This window comes from Oryx dammah, unplaced genomic scaffold (assembly GCF_014754425.2).
Source record: "Oryx dammah isolate SB20612 unplaced genomic scaffold, SCBI_Odam_1.1 HiC_scaffold_2, whole genome shotgun sequence".
Classification (NCBI taxonomy): Eukaryota; Metazoa; Chordata; class Mammalia; order Artiodactyla; family Bovidae; genus Oryx; species Oryx dammah.
Window position 1 is genome coordinate 11,402,131 of NW_024070186.1, and position 24,557 is coordinate 11,426,687.

A 24,557-nucleotide genomic window follows, 5' to 3' on the forward strand; every position below is an offset into this window, starting at 1 on the left:
TTAAAAAAAAAAAGGTTAGAAGCATAAGACAAGGAGACATGCAGGCCAGAAAGTCAAAGGGGACTGGGAGGATCGTTGCTTGACTTGCTTGGTGGTGTCAGCCTCCAAGCTCCTGGCTCGGCTTTCTCCCTGCTTGTGGGGAGGGGCAGCTGAGTTCTTCTCTTCTGGATTGAGGCGTCTGGGTTGCAGCAGGATCACAGGAACTGCCCTTGGAAATGTCCACGTTGGAAGCTAGAGACGCAGCTCTAGAGAGCTCAGGAAGCTTCCTAGGTGCCCTGGGGCAGGCAGTCTTGACATTGGTTGTGTTTTTCACTTGGAATTTCTGCTGCTGTTCTACAGACCCTCCTTTCTCACTCAAGGTTAGGGTGATACTGGTAACTTCAGAGTTACTTGTTTCCTTTAGTGAAAATGATTCACCCATTAGTTTCTATGAGCCTATTATTGGTACATGACTTCCAGGCTTCCTCATGGGAAAGTACCACATGGGGGCTGACTGAGACCTACATTCCTATGACTGCAGAGCAGCTGCTTTGGTGGCTTCAAGCAGACTTGGGTACCTGCCCCACAGCCAGGATATTCATGGGTGCAGGACAGAGCAAGCCTTTGGCCCCGTGTTCCCTGACACCCCCCATTTCTTGGGAAGATGGAAGAGCAGGGCCTGCCCTCGAGTCTTCCAGGAATAGACAGGCACTGAAATGCCCTGAAGGTGGCCAGAAGACATTAAAAAATGAGCAGAGTTTCAGTGGCCTATTGGATAATAGTGAGTGGTCCACCCTCTGTACTCTGAGTCCTAGGAAATGGGGAGGAAGGGCAGGAGGCAGGCAGCAAAATACTTAAGTAACTGTGGCCGAAATTTCCCCAAATATGATACATATAAGCTCACATTCATGAAGCTCAACTCACATGTAGCAGGATACTCACAGACCAAAAAGCCCAAGCAAAACCCACTTCAAGGCTCATGGTAATTGATGATGAAAACTAAGGATGAATACAGCTTAAAAGCAAGCAAAACAGGCAAGTTAGGCTTCCCTGGTATCTCAGTGGTAAAGAATCTACCTTCCAATGCAGGAGACATAGGTTTGATCCCTGATATAGGAGGATCCCACATGCTGCAGAGCAGCTAAGCCCGTGCACCACAACTATTGATCCTGTGCTCTAGAGCCCGGTTGATCCTATGCTCTAGAGCCTGGAAGCTGCAACTGCTGAAGCCCATAGTCTAGAACCTGCAAGTCACACCCACTGAGCCCACATGCCCTAGAGCCCATGCTCCACAGTAAGAGAGGCCACCGCAATGAGAAGCTTGTGCACCGCTGCAACCAGAGAGTAGTCCTGGCTCACCACAACTAGAGAAAAGCCCGAAAAGCAACAAAGACCCAGCAGCGCCCCAAAATAAACCAGGCATTTTATGTATCAGCGAAGACAAGAATGAAAAATGACTTAGGAGGAGAGCACAGTGAAATGACTTCAAAGTGTCAAAAGGAAAAAAAAAAAACACCCTTAAACTCTGTATTCAAAGAAAATAGAAATGAAAGCAGAGTAGACCTTTTCCAGATGAACGAACGCTGAAGGAATTGTCCAGCAGCCTTGCCTTTGAGAAGTGTCAGGGACGGGGGAGCCTTGTGGGCTGCCGTCTATGGGGTCGCACAGAGTCGGACACAACTGAAGCGACTTAGCAGCAGCAGCAGCAGGTTGTTTGGTGCAGGAGAGAGATGCTGGCTGGAAACTGATCTCCAGAGAATGAAAAGCACCCAGTGGTGTGTGGTAAGGATAGAAGACCTCCGCAAATGGTGTTTTTGACATAAGGAGAAGTAAAACACGTGACAACAATAACAGGATGTTAAAGGTGGATGGAGGTTCCCACCTGTATATGAAGTGGTTTATTGCTTAAAGGTAGACTGTGATGAGCAAAAGAAACCTGCTGTCAACCCTATAGTAAGCCACTAAAAAAGAAAGAGGTACAGCTAGTAAACGAAGAAAGTAGGTAAAACAGCTCAAAAGAAGATGAGAAAAAGAAAAATAACAGATGGGACACATAGAAAACAAATAAGATGATAGACTTGAACCCCACTCTTATGCATTGAATTGTGGCCCTCTCTGTGCATATGATAGGGTTCTCAGTGCTAGTGGTAAAGAATCTGCCTGCCAACGCAGAAGATACAAGACTCCAGTTTGATCCCTGGGTCAGGAAGATCCCCTGGAGTGCAAAATAGCACACCCCTCCAGTATCCTTGCCTGTAAGATTCCATGGGCACAGGAGTCTGGTGGGTTACAGTCCATGGGGTTGCAGGAGTCGACGCGACCTAAGACTGGGCACAGTAGCATTCATATGATGCTGCACCTGGAGATGAGGCCTTTAAGAAGATAAGGTTAAATATGGTTTTAAGGGTGAGCCTCTGATTCAGAAGGACTGGTGTCCTTAAGAGAGAGACACCAAGAGCACACACTGAGGAAAGACCACATGAGGACCTGGTGGGCAGTTGTCTGCATGCAATTGCCTTAGGAGGGTCCAGCCCTGCTAATACCCTTGTCTTGATGGACAGGGAGGCCTGGTGTGCTGCGATTCATGGGGTCGCAAAGAGTTGGACACGACTAAGCGACTGAACTGAACTGGACCTCTAGCTTCCAGAACGCTGAGAAAATTAATTTCTGTTAAGTCACCCAGACTGTGGTGTTTTGTTATGGCAGCCCCCAAACACTAGTAAGACATACACCACCAATTCAAATAATTGTACTAACTGTAAAGGGCTAAGCATTCTGGTTAAAAGGCAGGGATTGTCATGTTGGATGAAAAGCATGACACATCTATGATGTCCACTAGAAATTTCTTTTTTTTTTTTTTTGTAAAATGTATTCATTTGGCTTCATCCGGTCTTAGTTGTGGCATGCGGGACCTTTGTTGCTGCTGGCAGGCTCAATAGTTGCAGCACATGGGCTCTCTAGTTTGTAGTGTGTGGGCTTAGTTGCTCTGTGGCAGGTAAGATCTTGGTTCCCTAACCAGGATTGAACCCGTGTCCACTGCATTGCAAGGTGGATTCTTAACCACTGAACCACCAGGGTAGTCTCCATAAGAAATTTTTAGTATAAAGATACAGGATAAAGGTGAAAGCTTAGAAAAAATGTGTAATGAAAATACAAATAAGAAAAAGTGCTATATTGATATCAGTAGATTTCAGGAAAAGGAATAGTATCAGAAATAGAGACATTTACAAATGATAAAAATGTCAATTCAACAAGAAGGCTTAGCAATCTTATATGCACCTAATAATAGAGCTTCAAAGTACATGAAACAAAAGCTGGTGGGACTACAGAGACAATTAGACAAATACACGATAAAAGTGGGAGATCGCAGTACTTGTCTCAGCAACTGTAGACGAAACCTCATTGAGTAACCGCATTTATATAACATAGCATTCTTTCCAGTGCTTATTCACTAAGATAGGCCATGTGCTGTGTCAGGAGACAAGTGTCAAGAAATTCAAAAGGATTGAAACTGCACAGAGTGTTCTGTGACTGCTGTGGAGTTAAGTTAGAAATCAGTAATAAAAAGTCTTAGAAAATCCCAAATATATGGAAATGAAACAATATACTTCTAAATCATCTATAGTCAGGCTTTCCTAGTGGTTCAGTGGTTAAGAATCCACCTTACAATGCAGGGGACATGGGTTCGATCCCTTGTCTGGGAAGATCTCACATGCCACTGGGCAACTAAGCTTGAGTGCCACAGCTTCTGAAGCCTGTGCACCTAGAGCTGGTGCTCCACATCAAGAGAAGCCACCTCAGTGAGAAGCCACACACTGCAATGAACAGAGCAGCCCCCAGCTAGAGAGCTCTTGTGTAGCATCAAAGACCCAGCACAGCCAAAAATAAAGACATAAAAAGTAAATCATATATAGTTAAAATCACAAGGGGAATTAGAAAATATTTCAAACCAAACAAAAATAAAAACATATCATCAAAATTTGTGGGTTGTCACTAATGTGGCATTTAGAGAAATATTTACAGGTTTACATGTTTAGTGCTGAAAATTAGGTTTCCATCTTAAGAATCAAAACCAAATAAGTAGAAGGAAGGGAATACTGGACAGAAGAGTAGATGTCAGATGCTGCAGAAAACATACAAGAAGATCAATGAAACCAAAAGGTGGTGCTTTGAGAAAAGTTAACAGGCCTCAAGTCTGACCAAGTTAAGAACTTGTATTGAGACTACAAATGGTACATCAGTACAGATCCTGCGGAAGTAAGCCTGCCCTCTTCTCCCTGGTGCATGTCTGTCCCACCACTCTGCTTCCTGAACATGCTCCTGCAAAACCAACTGGCACCGTTGCTGCACTTTTACATTCGGCTTTTCTGCCTTGGCTATACCTATTTGTGCTCAGAGGTGTGAGGCTTCAGAGAGGGTAGCAAGGAAATATGAACTGTGTGATGCCTGTATTCCACAGTGTAGGTGATGTGGACAAATTCCTCAGAAGCCACAACTGTTGTCTAGATGGGAATGAGATGAAGTGGAAACATTAAGTGACTTTATTGGTACTTAAAAAATTACATCAGAAACTTTCCCGGAAGAAAACTCTATACTCTCATGGCCTTGCTGGTGAATTTATCAAACATTTAGGAGAGAAATAGCAATCTAACACAGCACACAGAAAAGAGAGGAGGGAACCCTTTGCAACTCATTGTATAAGATCAATACAACCTTGATAGTAAACAGGACATTACAAAAAAAGGAGATACAGATCAATTTCCTTCATGAATATAGAAAATAATTAAAATATTAGCAAGCCGAATGTGATGTGTTAGAAGGGAACTGCATCATGACCAGGAAACTGGCAGGATGTCCCCAGGTCCATGGCTGAGAAGGTTTTCTTGGGGTGGGAAAGAAAATGGCATTGAGAGGGGCCTACACAGTGGAGCTACTCATGCCCCCCTGCCTGATTCTCGAGCCTGGTAGGGCACTGCCTCCAGCCTTCCTCAATGGGCGCCGTCCGTGTTTCCACTGTCCCATCTGCTCTATCTCAGGATGTGAGAGGGATGGTTGGGATTTAGTATCATTTTTCCGCAAGCCCCACCCAGGGCTCTGTCTTCCTGCAGTGACCTTGCACTAAGTTATTGGCCTGGGAGGAGTCGAAGCTGTGTTCTGCTGGGGGCTCCTCCCATTCCACCCCAGCCCTCGCTGCCAGGGGGGGCCCTAGACATTGGCAGGAGGGGAGAGAGGACTCAATGCTCCTGTTGGGGCTCGTCCTCAGGAGGAGCAGGCCTCTCCGCTGCCCGTGGGGCCAGGAAACTGCTGACTTGGTGTGCCTCCCAGGTATATAGTTAGGCGCGGGGCTCATGTAGGTCACACTGCTTGAGGACTGGAACCTGGGCAGGACTCTGCGTGGGGTTGTCCAGAAGGCCCTGTGCCCCGGCTGGGGGTCCTCAGGTGCCATACTGGTCAGTGTCCCAGATGCTCAGTGCTGGCATTTAGTGTGGGGATGCAGACGTGCTGCCAGGACCCTGAGGACCAGGGGAGTGCATTCAGCAGGTGGCCTCTGACTGCCAGCCCTCAGCCCGCCAGAGCTCCATGGGCTGTGGGAGCCATCGAGGGGCACTCCCTGGCCTGTCTCCCTTGTGCCCACGGCCTCCTCTTCCTCAGGCGTGCATTCTGGGGGTATGTCATCCACGTCTGCAGGTCAGACAGCCCCAGCTCCGGGCCGGCCTGCATGCCTCCAGGACCCTGCAGGTGGCCTGCAGTTGGGGGGAGCAGGTAAGGGGATCCTTGAGTCACTCAATGAAGGCAGAGCTCCCCTCCCCAGGCCTGCGGATTCTCCTGCAGCCCAGATTTCTGGCTTTTGCTGGAGCATTCCGGCCTCGGCCTTGGCCTGTGCTGTTCCCTTGCTGGGGAGCCCATCCCGTGAGGTGCTCCATCCCCACCTCCTGTCCCCACCCCTCTGCTCACCGTGGCCGAGACGCTGCTGCTTTAAGGGCGACATCACAAGGCTGCGGAAGGCCGGTGGAACTCGGGGCTCTTGGCGTTTCTGGAGTGCACGCGGGCTCTGATTTTCCATCTCCATGGGGCCGCGGGCCCACATGTGATAGAGGACTGGCCATGGCTGAGGGCAGCGAGCTGATGAACAGGCTCATGAGCGAGAACGCTGACCTCAAGAAGCAGGTGCGTCTCATGAAGGAGAACCAGATGCTGAAGCGACTGCTGAGCGAGAGCTGCCAGGAGAGCTGTGGGCGCGGGGGCCGTGACTTCCTCTTCCCCAAGGCGCCCGCCTACCCCGAGGCCTGCTCCCCGGGGAGCGCAGGTGAGCCGGCTCTAGGAGGTGGGTGGGCAGGCGGGTGACCTGCTTGGGCTAGTGAGGCTCCGTCCATGGTGGCTGCCGAGGTGCTACCACAGAGGCTTAAAGCAGGTCCACTGAGGCCAGCCCAGGGGACGGCGGAGCCAGGCCGTGTGCGACTCTGCTCTCCTAGACGCTGGCCAGCCAGGTGTGCTCAGCCCTTGGCCAGGGCAGCTGTGCCCACCGTACTGGCTGATGGCTGTGCCCGGGGAGGGAAGGACCCTGCCTAGGAGAGAGACATGTGGGTCACAGACAGGAAGTAAGTATGGCACAGTCACCCAGCTCACCCCATGGGAGCCCCTTCAGAGGCCGAGACACTTTCTATGAAGGTAGCTGGCTCTGCTTGAAAGTTTTTGTATGTGGGAAGTGTGACTTAGGGCATGGTTGGTGCCATGACCTTGGTCTGAGTGGCTGGGATGTGGACCATGGGCCCCATGACCAGATGAGCTCCGTGTTCCTGGAGGTGATGATCACTCATGCCCAGCAGGGCGGGTGGAGTCCATACCCCAGCCCTCGCCCTGGCAATGCCTGTGCCCACCCTGGCAATGGCTATGCCCGCAGACCAGCTGTCTTCTCAGGATAAGTTGTTCACCTGGAGTGAGTTGTTTTCCTCTGTTGAAGCTTCTTTCAGAGCTACTGCTGGTTCCCACGGGGATGCTCGGTTGCTCTGGGACCCGCTCTGGATGTGGTCACCTCCTGAATGTTTGGCATGGTCACCTCCTGCCCTGAGCAAGCAGACCCTGTGAGCGAGCATGTCTTGGGGTGTGAGAGTCCCTCACGGCATCTCTACACCTTCAGCCTCAGGGTGGGCCTTGAGGAGGGAGCTCAGACAGGCAGGGTCCTCATGGCGGGGGACAGTGGGTACAGGGGGGAGCAGCTGGAGGGGCCTGGGGCCCTGTCCTCAGCTCTGCCTGTGGCCAAGACACACAGTGTCCCCCGGTGACCATGGGTAGAGGGGGGCCTGTCTCTCGGTGCTGTGTCCCTGACATGACACCCTGAAGAGGGTCCATGCCACCTCCTCAGCCTGTGAGGAATGCCTGCCTGGCAGTGGCTGCCTGAGGCACTTGTCCCCAAGGCCTTGTCTACGCGGTGCCAACAATCATGTACTTAGGCCTGCTCTCTGGTCCTTTGTCCTAAGAATTGAGCTTTGCTGAAGCACAAGCTAGAATCAAGATTGCTGGGAGAAATATCAATAACCTCAGATTTGCAGATGACACCACCCTTAAGGCAGAAAGTGAAGAAGAACTAAAGAGCCTCTTGATGAAAGTGAAAGAGGAGAGTCAAAAAGTTGGCTTAAAACTCAACATTCAGAAAACTAAGATCATGGCATCTGGCCCCATCACTTCATGGGAAATAGATGGGGAAACAGTGGAAACAGTGACAGACTATTTTTGGGGGCTCCAAAATCACTGCAGATGGTGACTGTAGCCACAAAATGAAAAGACGCTTACTCCTTGGAAGAAAAGTTATGACCAACCTAGACAGCATATTAAAAAGCAGAGACATTGCTTTGCCAACAAAGGTCCATCTAGTCAAAGCTACAGTTTTTTCAGTAGTCATGTATGGATGTGAGAGCTGGACTATAAAGAAAGCTGAGTGCCGAAGAACTGATGCTTCTGAACTGTGGTGTTGGAGGAGACTCTTCAGAGTCCCTTGGACTGCAAGGAGACCCAACCAGTCCATCCTAAAGGAGATCAGTCCTGAATATTCACTGAAAAGACTGATGTTGAAGCTGAAACTCCAACACTTTGGCCACCTGACACGAAGAGCTGACTCATTTGAAAAGACCCTGATGCTGGGAAAGATTGAAGGCAGGAGGAAGAAGGGGATGACAGAGGATGAGATGGTTGGATGGCATCACTGACTTGATGGACAAGAGTTTGAGTAAACTCTGGGAGTTGATGATGGACAGGGAGGCCTGGTGTGCTACAGTCCATGGGGTCACAAGGAGTTGAACACGACTGAGCAACTGAACTGAACCCTCAGGGCACAGAGCTGTCTGTGTGATCGGCGTACTAGCCAGGCTGGAAGGTGGGCTTTGGGTGAGGTGCAGGTCCTTGCTCAGGCTGCGCTGTTCCCCATCAGGGTACAAATCAGGCCATCTCTGGGGCATGGCCAGCACCCCACCCAATGGGTAAGCCCAGATCCTCCTGGATGAGAGTCTTAGGAGGAGCCCCAGCCCCTGGCCCGCCCGAGGCCTCAAGCCTTCCAAAGAAAGGCCTTGGAGCCCCTTTTGCAGGGTGTGGGCTGATGGGCCCCCGCTGTCTTCAGAGCCACCTCTGTCCCCAGGGTGTAACGTTGGCCTTGGGGCTGGAGTTGGAGAACCGGCAGGAGTTCCCCAGCAGACCTTGAGGTTTCAGATGGATGGGAACTGCGCACAGCAGCGGCTCAGTGTTTGCTTTAGAAACTGGGTGTGGTTTATTTATTTATTAATTTTGGCTGCGGGCCTCTCACTGCAGTGGCTTCCGTTGTTGTGGGGCACAGGCTCCAGGGTGCACGGGCTCAGCGACTCTTGGGCTCTGGAGCGCAGGCTTCAGGTAGTTGTGGCACGGGCTTAGTTGCTCCGCGGCGTGTGGGATCTCTCTGGACCAGGGATGGAACTCGTGTCCCTGCATTGGCACTTGGATTCTTTACCACCAAGCCACCAGGGAAGTTGCACAGGATGTGCTTTAAAAATCTGTTGTTCTCACTAAGCAAGATCACTTGGGGTGAGCGTGACTACTGCAGGCTCCTGGCCCCCCTCCCAGCAACATCCGCTGTCCACATCGACTCTGGCTTCTCTCTGAAGCTTTGGTGGCTGTTTGCATGTGTATCCCAGGATCCTCAGTTTATGTGGTCAGGGTGGAGCCATTCTACACTGACTCCCCAGCCGTCCATTTTCCATTCTTGACCATTGGCCATCTCCTGGAGGGCTCGCTCACTGTTCCCTGTGGGTTCACCACCAGCCCTTAAGTCTGGTCCCCATGACAGGAGTGCTCCTCCATCTCCCAGCAGCCATGGGGGCTTCACAGGTACCCCTGCTGATGGGGGCTGTCCAGGAATCCTTGGGTCAAAGGCCACATGCAGCTCAAGTGTTGACATGGACACTGGGACCCTCTCCAAAGGGCTGTGGCCTCTCCAGCTGCACCTTTCCCACAGCTGGTGTCACCCATGGGAGAGGGCCACTTTGCATATGGTGCACATGTTCTGAGGGACAGGGTGGGGTGGGGGCCTTGGCCATCCCAGGCCCTCCCCTCCCAGGCCAGTTTCCTCCAGATCACCCTCGTGCCTGAGCCCCTGGCGTCTCAGAGCCTCCACGGTTGCCTGGATGCCTTGTCCTGCGTGGAGTGTCCAGTGATTTTAAGTAGTTTCTGAGTGTTCTCTCTGCCTCTTCCCTTTACCCTCACGAGACAGCTGCTTCTGTATTGTCATAAATGCATTCTAAATAGCTGTGTAATAGTCCAGAATCAGATGAACCAGAATTTAATGAACTCTCCTTATGTTTGAAATGGCAGTTCTTTTCTCTTACTCTGAAGTAAGTGTTAGTTGCTCAGTCGCTTCTGACTCTTGTGACCCCATGGACCATAACCCGTAAGGCTCCTCTGTCCATGGAATTCTCCAGGCAAGAATAATGGAGTGGGTTGTCATTTCATTTCCTTCTCCAGCCCTGAAGTAAGTGAAGTGAAGTGAAGTCGCTCAGTTGTGTCCGCCTCTTTGCAACCCCGTGGACTGTAGCCCACCAGGCTCCTCCGTCCATGGGATTCATCAGGCAAGAATACTGGAATGGGTTGCCATATCCTTCTCCAGAGGATCTTCCCAACCCAGGGATCAAACCCAGGTCTCCCACATTGCAGACAGATGCTTTAACCTCTGAGCCACCAGGGAAGCCCACCCTGAAGTAAATACCACAGCAAAAGCACTTTCTATTCAGAGTTATTGCCTTAGGGTATGTTTCCCTAATGGTAGAATCACTGGCTTAGAAGGCAGGGTAATTATTTTCACGTCTCTTTTTCTTACATTTGCCCAGAGGGTGAGATCGTCCCCTGCACCTCTATTAAGCTGCTCTGACTTTGTTTCTTCAAGTCTCTTTAGCCATTTCTCGCATAAATCTTTCACATTAATTGGTTTATTCCTGGGGCACTTTATGTTACTTATTGCAATCATGGACGGGATTTCTTTTTCCACTGTGTTTTTAGTTATCCGGGTTACTGTGTTTTGGAAATCTGTTGATTTGTAAATATTTAGCCTATATCCAGGCCCCTTATCATATTTTGCTTACTTTATATTTTTATTTTTACTTTTGGCCACCAGGCATGCTGGTTCTTAGTTCCCCGACCAGGGGTTAAACCTAGGCCCTGGGCAGTGAGAGCATGGAGCCCGAACCACTAGACCACCAGGGAATTCACTATCCAGTCCCTCCCTGAGCTGTTTTGTTCTGCTGAGTTTTCCAGTTCTTTCTCCCCTGTTTTCTGAGTTCTTTAGCTGCTGTTTACAGACTTTTAAATGGGGTTGGCGGCTGAGATGGGCTTCCCTGGTGGCTCAGTGGTAAAGAATCCACCAGCCAAGCAAGAGACAAGGGCTCAATCCCTGGTTCAGGAAGATCCCCTGGAGAAGGGAATGTCAACCCACTCCAGTATTCTTACCTGGAGAATTCCCATGGACAGAGGAGCCTGGCGAGCTACAGCCCATGGGGTCGCAAAGAGTTGGACACTTCTTAGCAACTGTACAACAACGGCAGCTCATACGCTCGTTTCTGTCTTTCTTCCTCAGGAATCCCAGGACTTTTGACCTTGACAGGCTCCCCTCTCATCCTTCTGGAGGGTGGTTGGCAGTGGACAGCCCTGTCTGTCCAGGTATCGGGGGTGGGGAGTGTAGGCTGGGTGCTGGGGAAAAGCCTTCTAATCCTTATTTTTAAAGAACAACAATGACAACAAAATTGAAGAAGGGCTCATTTTGTTAAGATTTTATGACCTCACTTCTGTACTGGCCGAAGTGCCCTCGGCTGCACCCCCACTGGCCTATGGGGTCTTGTTCCACTGTGTCGTTGAGAGACTCCCGGTTCTGGGCCTGAGCTGTTTGCTGTGGGATCTGTTTGGCTGGGGTTTCGCTCAGGATCTCTGGATTCTGTTTTCTCTGATTCCTATGTGAATCTGGGCTGCAGTTTTCTTTCTGTGGGTTGTCTTTTCAGGGGTTTGATAACAGAGTTGTGACAATTTATAAGCTTGATAATCAAGTATCGTTTCATTTTTTCAGTGTTCCAGCCTCATCCATGTGATGCAGGGGTTGTGAATTGTTTGGGGACTTGAAAGAACTCATCCACCAACCACCCAGGCCTTCAGCTCTTTGCCCATAATTCTATAGCTTCTAGGTTTTTCTTTTTTGCTTATTCATCTGTGCAGGTTTTCTACTTCTTATTGAGTCATTGAAAATAGCTTCCCAAGTGATCTCTCCTTTATTAAAGTTTTCAAGTAATATTCAATTGGATATAATCTTTTATGATTTAAACATTGTCTTCCTGGTCATTCTTATCTGGCTTTTCTTATTTTCAATTTTATTCTTTTGTTTTCTGTTTCTCTAAAGTAGCTTTCCACAGTTTCACTATCTTATTGGACTTATTGTAGAACTGTTTCAAGTTTATTTCTGCTGCTATTTTTATTATTCTCTGACTTTTGCTTTCTTCAAAAGTTCATCCCTATATGAATGTTTAATTTTTTGATGATGTTTTAGAAGTAATTAAAGGATTTAAGTTGCTAATTTCACTTTAGATACAGTTTTAAATGTATTGATGTCAATATACCTAGTGTTCTGATTTTCATTATTTCTCAATAATCATTTTTTCTATTTTTATTTTCTCCTTGATCTGATCATTGCTGAAGATAATTGTTTTTCTAATATGTGTATATTTTTTGGTCTTAGTTGTGGCACTTGGGCTTTCTAGCTATAGAGTGGACTGAGTTATTCTGCAGTATGTGGGATCTTAGTTCACTGACTAGGGACTGAACCCACAACCCTTGCATTGCAAGGTGAGTTCTTAACCACTGGACCATTGGGGAAGTCCTGAGAATGCTTTTAATTTTGAGGAGATGGTGTTTTCTATTGACTCTGACTCATTTATAGTTTAATGTGGTTTGAAAGTTTTGACTATGTATGTATGTATGTGTATGTGAAGTCGCTCAGTCGTGTCCGACTCTTTGCGACCCCATGGACTGCAGCCTACCAGGCTCCTCCATCCATGGGATTCTCCAGGCAAGGATACTGGAGTGGGTTGCCATTTCCTTCTCCAGGGGATCTTCCCGACCCAGGAATCGAACCCAGGTCTTCCACATTGCAAGCAGACGCTTTAACCTCTGAGCCACCAGGGAAGTTTTGACTGAGGATTTAAAAAATTGTTTTATGTTTCACACAACTTTGTTAAGCCTTGGGAATAACAGAAGGGAATTTCAGTTCACTAAATAGAAACTAAAAGTGAAGTGCAAACACACCTGACCGCACAACAATCCCTTTAAAATTAGGTCACAGATATGGCTCTTCCCCAAGCCCATGAGTAGAGTTTTCCCGGCCCCTGCCCATGGCTGGGATGGCCTACCTCCCCTGGGAATATGTGAGTCCTGAACAAAGGGGCCCAGGCTCCTGGGACTGAGCCAGAGGAAGGACAAGCACCGGGGGCCCTTGCTGCCTCACTGCTGTGAGTTCCTGACAGTTCCTGGACCGTGTGTCTGGCAGGGGACACACATGAGGGACGCTGACCACCGCTCTGCTTTTACAAGGAATCCTGGAAACAGTCCCATGTGCAGCAGGGTGGAGGGTGGATGAAAAAAATCCATGTGTGTGTGTGCATGTATGTGCAGATGTGTGCCCATGTATGCACATGTGCCAGGAAATGGTTAAGTGAACCATAGAGCTACCCAATGACACACTCATCATGGATAAATCTCAAAAAAAGAAGTTTCATAATAAAAGGTGCTGAACGATACCATTTATATAAAATTTAAGACACACATGTAGGTCACTGTCACAGTGTGTGGACACACAGTGGGAGTTGTTGGAGGCCATATGTGTGCTGTGCTTCTGGACCCGGGGCTGCTGGTGTCCTGGGATCCATTGCCTCCTCCAGAGGGGAAGTGGGGGCAGATGTCAGAGCTGGGGGCAGGGTCTCTGCAAGACGCGGGTGCTCCAGGAGCCTCTGCCTCACAGCTTGTTCCTCCCTCCCTGCCCCAGTTCCAGACTTTGGAAGGTTCACCAGTGGCCCTGATGCACCCTCCCAGCTGCAGGGGTCCTCCCTGGAAGACCTGCTGTGCTCACATGCCCCTCTCTCCAGCGAGGACGACGCCTCCCCGGGCTGCGTGATGTCCTCCCAGGTGCCCTTCAAGGCTTTCCTCAGCTCCCCGGAACTGCGTGTCTCCCGAGGCTCCGACCGAAAGCTGTCCCCACTTCTGAGCCCCTTGCAGGACCCGCTGGTGGAGAAGACCCTGCTGGAGACCCGGGAAGTGGGCCGGCCCAAAAAGGTGTGCTTCTCAGAGAGCAGCCTGCCCTCTGGGGACCGAACCAGGAGGAGCTACTACCTGAATGGTGAGGAGGGTGAGGAGCAGGCAGGAGTGAGGGGTTGGCCGCTGGGGAGGGTGGTCAGGACCCAGCTTCTGCATCCAGCCAGTAGCTGGAGGAGGAGAGTGTGCCCATGCTCCTGGGATCTGGGGCCCTGTCTGTACACATCTTTGGACCATTTAAGTAAGCGAGTAGCTTATCTTCTTATGATTGAGTAGTGTATTCTGGATACCAGACTTTTTTGGTACATGTTTTACAGATATGATCCATGAAGGGGGAGGGGGTGTCCTTCCCTCCTCCAGTGGACTACATTCTGTCAGAACTTTTCACTATGACCCACCCATCTTGGGTGGCCCTACAAGGCATGGCTCATAGCTTCATTGAGTTATACAGGACTCTTTGCCATGACAAGGCTGTGATTCTGCTTCATTGACTACACTAAAGCCTTTGACTATGTGGAGCACAATAAACTGTGGAAAATTCTGGAAAGTAAACTGTGGGCATGGGAATACCAGACCACCTTACCTGTCTCCTGAGAAACCTGAATGTAGGACAAGAAGCAACAGTTAGAACTGGACGTGGAACAACTGACTGGTTCAAAATTGGGAAAGGACTATGTCCAGGCTGTATATTGTCACCCTGCTTATTTAACTTACATGCAGAGTTCAGTTCATCTCAACTCAGTTGCTCAGTCATGTCTGACTCTATGGGACCCCATGGACTGCAGCACACTAGGCTTCCCTGTCCGTCACCAACTCCTGGAGCTTGTTCAAACTCATGTCAATTGAGTCTGTAATCCAACCATCTCATCCTCTATTGTCCCCTTCTCCTCCTGCCTTCAATCTTTCCCAGCATCAGGGTCTTTTCCAACCAGTCAGTTCTTCTCATCAAGTGGCCAAGTTCTTTCTCATCATGTGGAGCTTCAGCATCAGTCCTTCCAATGAATATTCAGGACTGATTTCCTTTAGGATTGAATGGTTGGATCTTTTTGCAGTCCAAGGGACACTCAAGAATCTTCTCCAACACCACAGTTCAAAAGCATTAATTTTTTAATGCTCAACTTTCTTTATGGTCCAGGTCTCACATCCATACATGACTGCTGGAAAAACCATAACTTTGACTAGACAGATCTTTGTCAGCAAAGTAATGTCTCTGCTGTCTAGGTTAGTCATAGCTTTTCTTCCAAGGAGGAAGCGTCTTTTAATTCCATGGCTGCAGTCACCATCTGCAGTGATTTTGGAGCCCAAGAAAACAAAATCTCTCACTGTTTCCATTGTTTCCCATCTATTTGCCATGAAATGATGGGACCAAATGCCATGATGTTCGTTTTTTGAATATTGAGTTTTAAGCCAGGTTTTTCACTCTCCTCTTTCACTTTCATCAAGAGGCTCTTCAGTTCCTCTTTGCTTTCTGCCATAAGGGTGGTGTCATCTGCATATCTGAGGTTATTGATATTTCTCCTGGCAATCTTGATTCCAGCTTGTGCTTCATCCAGCCCGGCATTTCTCATGATGTACTCTGCATAGAAGTTAAATAAGCAGGGTGACAGTATACAGCCTTAACATACTCCTTTACCAATTTGGAACCAGTCCATTGTTCCATGTCTGGTTCTACATGCAGAGTATATTATGTGAAATGCTGGGCAGGATAAATCACAAACTGGAATCAAGATTGCTGGGGGAAATATCTCCAGGAGTTTGCTCAAATTCTTGTCCATTGTGTTGGTGATGCTATCTAATCACCTCATGCTGCCCCCTTTTCCTTTTGCCTTCAGTCTTTCCTAGCCTCAGGGTCTTGTCTAATGAGTCGGCTCTGTGCATCAGATTACCAGAGATTTGGAGCTTCAGCATCAACATCAGTCCTTCCAGTGAATACTCAGGGTTGATTTCCTTTAGGATTGACTGGTTTGATCTCCTTGCCATCCAAAGAACTCTCAAGAGTCTTCTCCAACACCACAGTTCAAAAGCATCAATTCTTTGGCTTTCAGCCTTCTTTATGGTCCAATTGTCACATCCATACACGAATACTGGAAAAACCATAACTTTGATCATATGGACCTTTGTTGACAAAGTGATGTCTCTGCTTTTTAATAGGCTGTCTAGGTTTGTCATAGCTTTTCTTCCAAAGAGCAAGCTTCTTTTCATTTTATGGCTGCAGTCACCTTCTGCAATGATTTTGGAGCCCAAGAAAAAAAAAATCTGTCACTGCTTTCAATTTTTCCCCTTCTATTTGCTATGTTCAAAATCCCTCAAGCTAGGCTTCAGCAGTATGTGAACTATGAACTTCTAGAGGTACAAGCTGGATTTATAAAAGGCAGAGAAACCAGACATCAATTTGCCAACATCTGTTGGATCATAGAAAAGCAAGGGAATTCCAGAAAAACATCTGCTTCATTGACTACAAAATGATCATCTTTGTTGTGATGATCTTTGTTTAGTGGTCCTTCATGTTACTATTGCAATTGCTTTGGGACACCAAGGACTACGCCCATGCAAGACAGAAAACTTAATGCGTAAGCGTTGTGGGTGTTCTGACTGTTCCACTGACCAGCCCCCCTCCACCCCTCTCCCTCTGCTGGGGCCTCCCTTGTCTCTGAAACACAACAGTATTGAAATTAGGTGAGTTAATAACCCTCCAGTGGCCTCTAAGTGTTCAAGTGAAAGGAAGAGTTACACATCTCTCACTTTAAATCAAAACATAGAAATGATTAAGCTCAGTGAGGAAGCCATGCTGAAAGCCAAAGTGGGTTGAAAGCTGGGCCTCTTGTGCCAAACAGTCAAGCTGCGAATGCGAAGGAAAGTTCTTGAAGGAAATGAAAAGTGCTACAGTGAGCAAACAAATGATAAGGAAGCACAACAGCTTTATTGCAGATATAAAGAAAGTTTCAGTGGTCTGGGTAGAAGATCAAACCAGCCATGCCATTCCCTTAAGGCAAAGCCTCCTCCAGAGCAAGACCCCAACCCTCTTCAGCTCTGTGAAGGCTGAGAGAGTTGCAGAAACTGCAGAAGAAAAGTTTGAAGCCAGCAGGGGTTGGTTCATGAGGTTTAAGGAGAAAAGCCATTTTATAACATCAAAATGCAAAGTGAAGCATCAAGGGCTGGTGTGGAAGTGCAGCAAGTTGTCCAGAAGATCCAGCTCAGATAATTCATTAAGGTGGCTGCACTAAAGGACAGATTTTCAATGTAGATGAAGCAGCCTTCTGCTGGAAGAAGATTCTATCTAGAACTTTATAGCCAGGGAGTAGAAGTAAGTGCCTGGCTTCAAAGCGTCAAAGGACAGACTGATTCTCTTTTTAGGGGCTAATGCAGCTGGTGACTTGAAGTTGAACCCAGTACTCATTTATCATCTAAAAGAATTCAGTTCAGTTCAGTTCAGTCACTCAGTCATGTCTGACTCTGCGACCCCATGAATCTCAGCACGCCAGGCCTCCCTGTCCATCACCAACTCCCGGAGTTCACTCAAACTCATGTCCATCGAGTCGGTGATGCCATCCAGCCATCTCATCCTCTGTTGTCCCCTTCTCCTCCTGCCCCCAACACCTCCCAGCATCAGGGTCTTTTCCAGTGAGTCAACTCTTTGTATGAAGTGGCCAAAGTATTGGAGTTTCAGCTTCAGCATCAGTCCTTCCAATGAACACCCAGGACTGATCTCCTTCAGAATGGACTGGTTGGATCTCGTTGCAGTCCAAGGGACTCTCAAGAGTCTTCTCCAACACCACAGTTCAAAAATATCAATTCTTCAGCACTCAGCTTACTTCATAGTCCAGCTCTCACATCCATACATGACCACTGGAAAAACCATAGCCTTGACTAGATGGACCTTTGTTAGCAAAGTAATGTCTCTGCTTTTCAATATGCTGTCTAGGTTGGTCATATCTTTCCTTCCAAGGAGTAAGCATTTTTTAATTTCATGACTGCAGTCACCATCTGCAGTGATTTTGGAGCCCCAAAAAATAAAGTCTGACACTGTTTCCACTGTTTCCCCATCTATTTCCCATGAAGTGATGGGACCAGATGCCATGATCTTCGTTTTCTGAATGTTGAGCTTTAAGCCACCTTTTTCACTCTCCTCTTTCACTTTCATCAAGAAGCTTTTTAGTTCCTCTTCACTTTCTGCCATAAGGGTGGTGTCATCTGCATATCTGAGGTTATTGATATGTCTCCCGGCAATCTTGATTCCAGCTTATGCTTCTTCCAGCCCAGTGTTTCTCATGATGTACTCTGCATAGAAGTTAAATAAGCAGAATGACAATATACAGCCTTGACGAACTCCTTTTCCTATTTGGAACCAGTGTGTTGTTCCATGTCCAGTTCTAACTGTTGCTTCCTGACCTGCATACAGGTTTCTCAAGAGGCAGGTCAGGTGGTCTGGTATTCCCATCTCTTTCAGAATTTTCCAGTTTATTGTGATCCACACAGTGAAAGGCTTTGGCATAGTCAATAAGTCATAGCATAAATCTAAAAGAATTATGCTACATCTACTCTGGACAACAAAGCCTGGATGGCAGCATATCTATTTGCAAAATGGCTCACTGAATACTTTAAGCCCACTATTGAGACGTACTGCTCAGGAAAAAGATACCTTTCAAAATATTCCTGCTCATCGATGATGCACCTCGTCACCCAAGGTCTCTGATGCAGATGGACAAGGAGATTAAAGTTGTTTACATGCTGCTAAGGCACATCCATTCTGCCCATGTATCAAGGAGTACATTTGACTTTCAGATCTTATTACTGAAGAAATATACTTCATAGGGGCTTCCCTGGTGGCTCAAACGGTAAAGAATCTACCTGCAATGTGGGAGACCTGGGTTCAATCCCTGGGTTGGGAAGATGCCCTGGAAGGGGGTTGGCAACCCACTCCAGTATTCTTGCCTGGAGAATTCCATGGACAGAGGAGCCTGGCAGGCTACAGTCCATGGGGTCACAAAGAGTTGGACATGACTGAGCCACTGACCACAGCACAGCACAGCACAGCACATACTTCATAAGGCCATAGCTGCCATAGATAGTGGTTCCTCTGAGCTGGAACTTTCTGGAAAGGATTCACCATTCTAGATGCCACTAAGGACATTCATGATTCACAGGAAGAGGTCAGAATATGGACGTTAACAGGAGTCTGGAAGAAGTTGCTTCCAGCCCTCATGGATGACTTGGAGGGATTCAAGACTGCACTGGGGGTGTGGCTGCAGATGTGGTGGGAACAGCAAGAGAACTGTAATTAGAAGAGGAGCCTGAGATGTGACTGAGCTGCTGCCCTGCAGATAAAGGCTTCACACAGGAGGAGCTGCTTCCTATGGGTGAGCTTAGAAAGTGGTTTCTTGAGGTGGAATCTACTCCTGGGGAAGATGCTGAAACGATGACAAAGATTTAGAACAGTACGCAAACTTAGTTGAGAAAGCAGTGGCAGGGTTTGACAGGGGTTAACGTTAATTTTGAAAGAAATTCTATCGTGGGTAAAATGCTCTGAAATAGCTTTTCATGCTACAGAGAAATTATTCCTGAAAGGAAGAGTCAGTCAATATGGCAAACATCATTGTTACCTTTTTAAAGAAATTGCCACACCAACCCCAACTTTCAGCAACCACTGCCTGATCAGTCAGAATCTGTCAATACTGAGGCAGGACCCTCCGCCAGCAAAAAGGTTATGTCTCACTGAAGGCTTAGAGGATGGTTAACAATTTTTCACAATAAAGTATTTAAAAATTAAGGTATGTACCTTTTTTTGGACATAATGCTTTGTACATTATAGACCACACTGCAGTGTAAACCTAACTTTTATGTGCACTAAGAAACTGAACAATTCACATGACTTGCTGTCTTTTTCTTTTTTTTTTGGTTATCCTCTTTTTTTTAATTACTCGACTTGCTTTCATGTAGTATTTGCTTTATTGTGGTGGTCTGGAACTGAAACCAGCAATATGTCCAAGGTATGCCTGTATATCTCTCTGTCTTTTTAGTTCTTTAAAAATACATTTCAGTAATATTTTATAGCTTCTATGTGCAGATCTTGCACATTTTTGTTGAATTTACCCTTTAGTATTTCATGTTTTTGATGCTATAATGAATAGTACTTTTTATCAATATGAATTTCTGATTATTTGTTTCTAATATATAGTAACACAATTGATTTTGTATATTTATCCCATGATGGTCAACTTGACTGGGCCATTAGGTGCCCAGATATTTGGTCAAACATTATTCAGGGTATGTCTATGAGAATGTTTTTAGATGAATTTAATATTTAGGTCAATAGACTGGATAAAGCAGACTGGCCTCCTGAATGTGGGTAGGCCTCACACAATCAGTTGTAGGCCTGAGTAGGATAAAAAGGCTGACTCTCTCCCAAGTAAGAGAAAATTCCTCCTGCCTGACTGCTGTTGGATTACAACTGGAATCTCAGCTCTTCTTGGCTCTCAAGCCTCCAGTCCTTTAAACTGGAGCCACACCATGGGTTCCCTTGTTTCTCAGACCTTGAACTCAGACTGGGACTACATCATCAGCTCTTCTGAGCCTCCAGCTTGCTGACTCACCATTGCAGATCTTGGGATGTGTCAATTTTCATAATTGCGTGAGCCAATTCCTTTTAATAAACACACAGAGACACACACAGACACAGACATACACACAGATAGGTTCTACTTCTATCTGTAAAATCTATGGTGATACCATCTCTTATTTCTGATAGTGGTAATTTTTATCTTCCTCTTTTTCTGTAATTAATCTGGCTAGGGGTTTATCAATCTTACTGACTTTTTTCTTTGAGGAATAGCTTTTTGGTCAGATCTTGAAGGGCCCAGGTTGGACTAGAAATGCTTTCTAGATCCTCTCAGATCTAGAGGTTGCTTGTTCCTTCCACCTAATTTATACTTTAGAGGAGGGGAGGCAGGGAGAGGGGCCGACTCCTGATGAGATAACTGTATTAATACGGAAGGGGGAGACTATTTCCTGCTCCTCCATGGGCCCTGTTTGCCCTACCATGCTTCTGTGTGGTGCATCTGGTCCTCAGCTGGAATTCCTGGGTTGCTTCTGCAGTGTCGCCAAGTGATTTTGGCAGGAGTGCACTGAAAACCAGGGCTTCCCAGGTGGTTCAGTGGTAAAAGAACCCGCCTGCCAGTGTAAAAGACATGGGTTTGATCCCTGGGTCGGGAAGATTCCCTGGAGAAGGAAATGGCAACCGACTCCAGTATTCTCGCCTGGGAAATCCCATGGAAAGAGGAGCCTGGCGGGCTATGGTCTATGGAGTCACAAAGAGTTGGACATGACTAAACAACAACAACACTGAAAACTACAAAACATTAAAAGAAATGAAAGAAGACCTCAGTAAATGTAAAAAGTCTTCTGGTCATGGCTTGAAGGACCTAATATTATCAAGATGGCAAACCTCCCCAAATCAATCTACAAATTTCAGTGGAATCCCTATCAAAGTTTCACCTGACTTCTTAGCAGAAATTGACATACTGATCCTAAAATTTGTTTGGAGATGCATGGGACTCAGAATAAGCAAAACAGTCTTGAAAAAGGAGAATAAAATTGGAGGACTCACGCTTCCCAATTTCAAAATTTACTCTAAAGGTACAGTAATCAGCAGCCTGGTACTGGTGTAAGGACAGGCATACAAGTCCATGAAATAGAATCAAGAGTCAGAGATAAACCCATGCATTTACAAGTCTGATGTCTGGCAAGGGTCCCAAGACAATTCAATGGAGATAGAAGTGTCTTTTCAACAAATAGTGCCGGGAAAGTGGATCTCCACATGCAAACAGCTGAAGCTGGACTTCATATCACATATGAAAATTAACTCAAAACGCATCAGAGATTTCTTAAAAGACCTAAAAGAGCTAAAACCATAAAACTGTTAGAAGAAAACATAGACATAAACCTTATGACCTTGGATTTGACCACAGAGTCTCAGCTGTGACAGACCTGGACCGTGCTAAGTTCAACCTCATTTTCCCTGCTCAGCATGTCCACTGGCGCGGCTGAGGAAGCAGGAGGACACAGGCCCCCTCACCTATCCCAGTGCCCACAGAGGAGGAGGAGCTACCCACGCCTGGCCTTGATAAGCATGTGTTGACTGCCATCCTGTTCCTTCCCAGAGTGACTAGCCAGGATTCTGGGATGGGTGGCTATGTGGGCAGTCCCAGGATGGGGCTGAGGGAGGGAGAGCAGCTGCTCACGGTCACAGGCAGGGTTGGTCCTGCAGCCCAGTGTGCACAGCTGCACAGAAGCCCTTGCAGAGGTCTCGGAGCGGCCCAGTGACTCCCTGGGCCACTGAGCCCTCCAGCAGGGTGGGGAGTCAGACCAACCTCTGTAAGTGGTGGGGATCCTGAGCCCTTGGTAGGCACAAGTGTCTGTGGGTAACAGGACCTGGGGCCAGCTCGCCATGGCAGAGCACCCAGCCTGTCTGTGCACTACCTGCCTGCTGGACAGACCCTGCGGGGCTTCACCATCCAACACTCTTGGGAGGGGCTTGGATCACTGTTGGGTTAGAAAGTTGCAGGGCTTTAGAAAAAGCTTTAGAAATGGGCCTGTTATTAAGTGTCTCCTGTGGGGAGGAGCAGAGTTCGGGACACGTGGGGGCCTGTGCAAGTGCCCGCTGTCCCCGCAGAGTGCATCCTGGTTAGTGGGGCACGCCAGGCGCCATGAGGCGGGCCCTTCCTCACTCCATGCTCCCTCAAAGTCAGGTGCACCTGGTGGTAATGGCCTTCAGCGTGATCTTCAGAGAGCACAGTAGTTTCGAAGGGCAGTGGTGGGATCATGGCATTGGGTGGAAGATGTGCTGCCATCAGAGGCTGCTGTGGGGAGGGGCAATTTGGAAGCAATTTTGGAGGGTAGGGTGGTTGATGTGCTGGGGTGATATTGGGGAAAATAATTAGAATCTCCCGTGAACCTAGCAACCCTCAAGTCTTATTATGAAATAAGCATTAGACCAGCCTGCAATACACACAGGCTGCTGAGGCAGAGCGTCTCTGTTTCACATAGCTATGCAGGCTGGACCCACACAGGCTACATATGTGTTCTTGAGTTAACCAGGACCCTACCTTCAGGTGGGGACATGCCTAGCCCATTCTGAGTTCACCTAGTCATGGGGCTGAGAGCTCTGAGGGGAGTCACCCCAGACCAGGTGCTGAGCTGGTGCTGGTGACAAGGGGACCAGAAACCAACCCTGGGCTGTGAAACGTCCACCTCAGGGAACTGAGGCAGGGCCAGGGATCGGGGCTGCCAGGGAGCGGCGGAGAACAGGGAGAAGGGTGCCCCCTCCGGTCACCACTGGGCCCTGCAGGAAGGCCTTGCTGGGGTCCCCAGGCTTCACCTCAGACCCACAGTGGCAACATCTGGGTCAGCCCTCTCCCTGAAATGGACCCTGGAGCACAGGCAGGAGGAATGTGGGCAGCCCTGGACCCTCTGAACCCCTTGACCCTCCTACCCTCCCAGATACTGGCTGCCCTTCTCACCAGCCCCACCCAACCCTGCCCCTCAGAGATCCAGAGCTTCACTGGCACCGAGAAGGATGGTCGCATTGTCGGGGAGATTGCCTTCCAGCTGGACCGGCGAATCCTGGCCTATGTCTTCCCAGGGGTGACCCGGCTCTACGGCTTCACTGTGTCCAACATCCCTGAGAAGATCAAACAGGTACGCCTCCCTGGCTGGAGGCCTTCCCCTGGCCGGGTCCCCGACCTGCCCTAGGACCCTCCCAGCCCAAGGTCCCATCCTTGCCCCCCCCCCCCCACCCCCCCCCACCCCCCCCCCCCCCCGCCCACTCCTGCCCCAAGGTCCCCTGGCCGCCAGTCTGCTGTAGTGCCCACAGCTGTAGGCCTGGGCAAGGCTGAGTGGTGTCTGAGTGCGGAATCGATGAGCTGCCCCACGAGTACCTTTACCTGTCTTTCGTAGTCTGGGACAGCCTCAGGAGTGGCTCGGGGCAGGGAGCACTGTGACGCTCTGCCCGACTGGCAAGGCACCTTTTCCGGGCTCTGGGGGTGGAGCTGCCTGCTCTTCTGTCTGTCCCTCTGCGCTGGAGGGAAACTGGCCCCCTGGTGGGGGCCTGCCTCTGGGCCTCAGTGTCCCCATCGACACAGCCATGCTGGGAGGGCACCGGGATCTCGCCCGGGGCCTGCGCCTGGCCTCCCCGTCCCCGCGGGTCCCTGGCCCTGCCGCCTACGCGCGCCTGTGCCCGCAGACGTCCATCAAGTCCCTGGACGGCTCGGTGGACGAGAAGAAGCTGCGGGAGCTGACGCACCGCTACCTGACGCTGACGGCGCGCCTGGAGAGGCTGGGCTACAACCGCGACGTGCATCCTGTGTTCAGCGAGTTCCTTATCAACACGTACGGCATTCTGAAGCAGCGGCCAGACCTGCGTGCCAACCCGCTGCACAGCAGCCCGGCCGCCCTGCGGAAGCTGGTCATCGACGTCGTGCCCCCCAAGTTTCTGGGCGACTCGCTGCTGCTACTCAACTGCTTGTGCGAGCTCTCCAAGGAGGACAGCCGCCCGCTCTTCGCCTGGTGAACCCGCGCCCCGCGCCTCCCTGCAATAAAAGCGTGTTGCAACCTCGGGCGCCACGCTCCTCCTCGTCCGCTCCCCGGCCGGCGCGCGTAGGGCGCCAGGGCCGGGTGGGCCGCTGCCCGCGCTGTCCCGCCCCCTGGCCGGCGCGCACCCTGGCGCCCGCGCCACCGCCCACACCTTCGCGGTGAGCCCTAGTCTATTAAAGTCTGTTTGC

At 48.9% G+C, this 24,557-nt stretch overlaps 1 protein-coding gene across 1 annotated transcript; it reads left to right on the top strand.

Annotated features, from left to right (window-relative positions):
- Positions 1 to 5,994: 5,994 nt before the first annotated feature.
- On the top strand, positions 5,995 to 24,388 carry SPATC1L (spermatogenesis and centriole associated 1 like). Its single transcript, XM_040264673.1, has 4 exons — positions 5,995 to 6,286; positions 13,517 to 13,867; positions 23,324 to 23,475; positions 24,020 to 24,388. Exons 1-4 carry the CDS (start codon positions 6,085 to 6,087, stop codon positions 24,344 to 24,346), a joined length of 1,032 nt encoding a protein of 343 aa, XP_040120607.1. The 5' UTR covers positions 5,995 to 6,084; the 3' UTR covers positions 24,347 to 24,388.
- Positions 24,389 to 24,557: the final 169 nt, after the last annotated feature.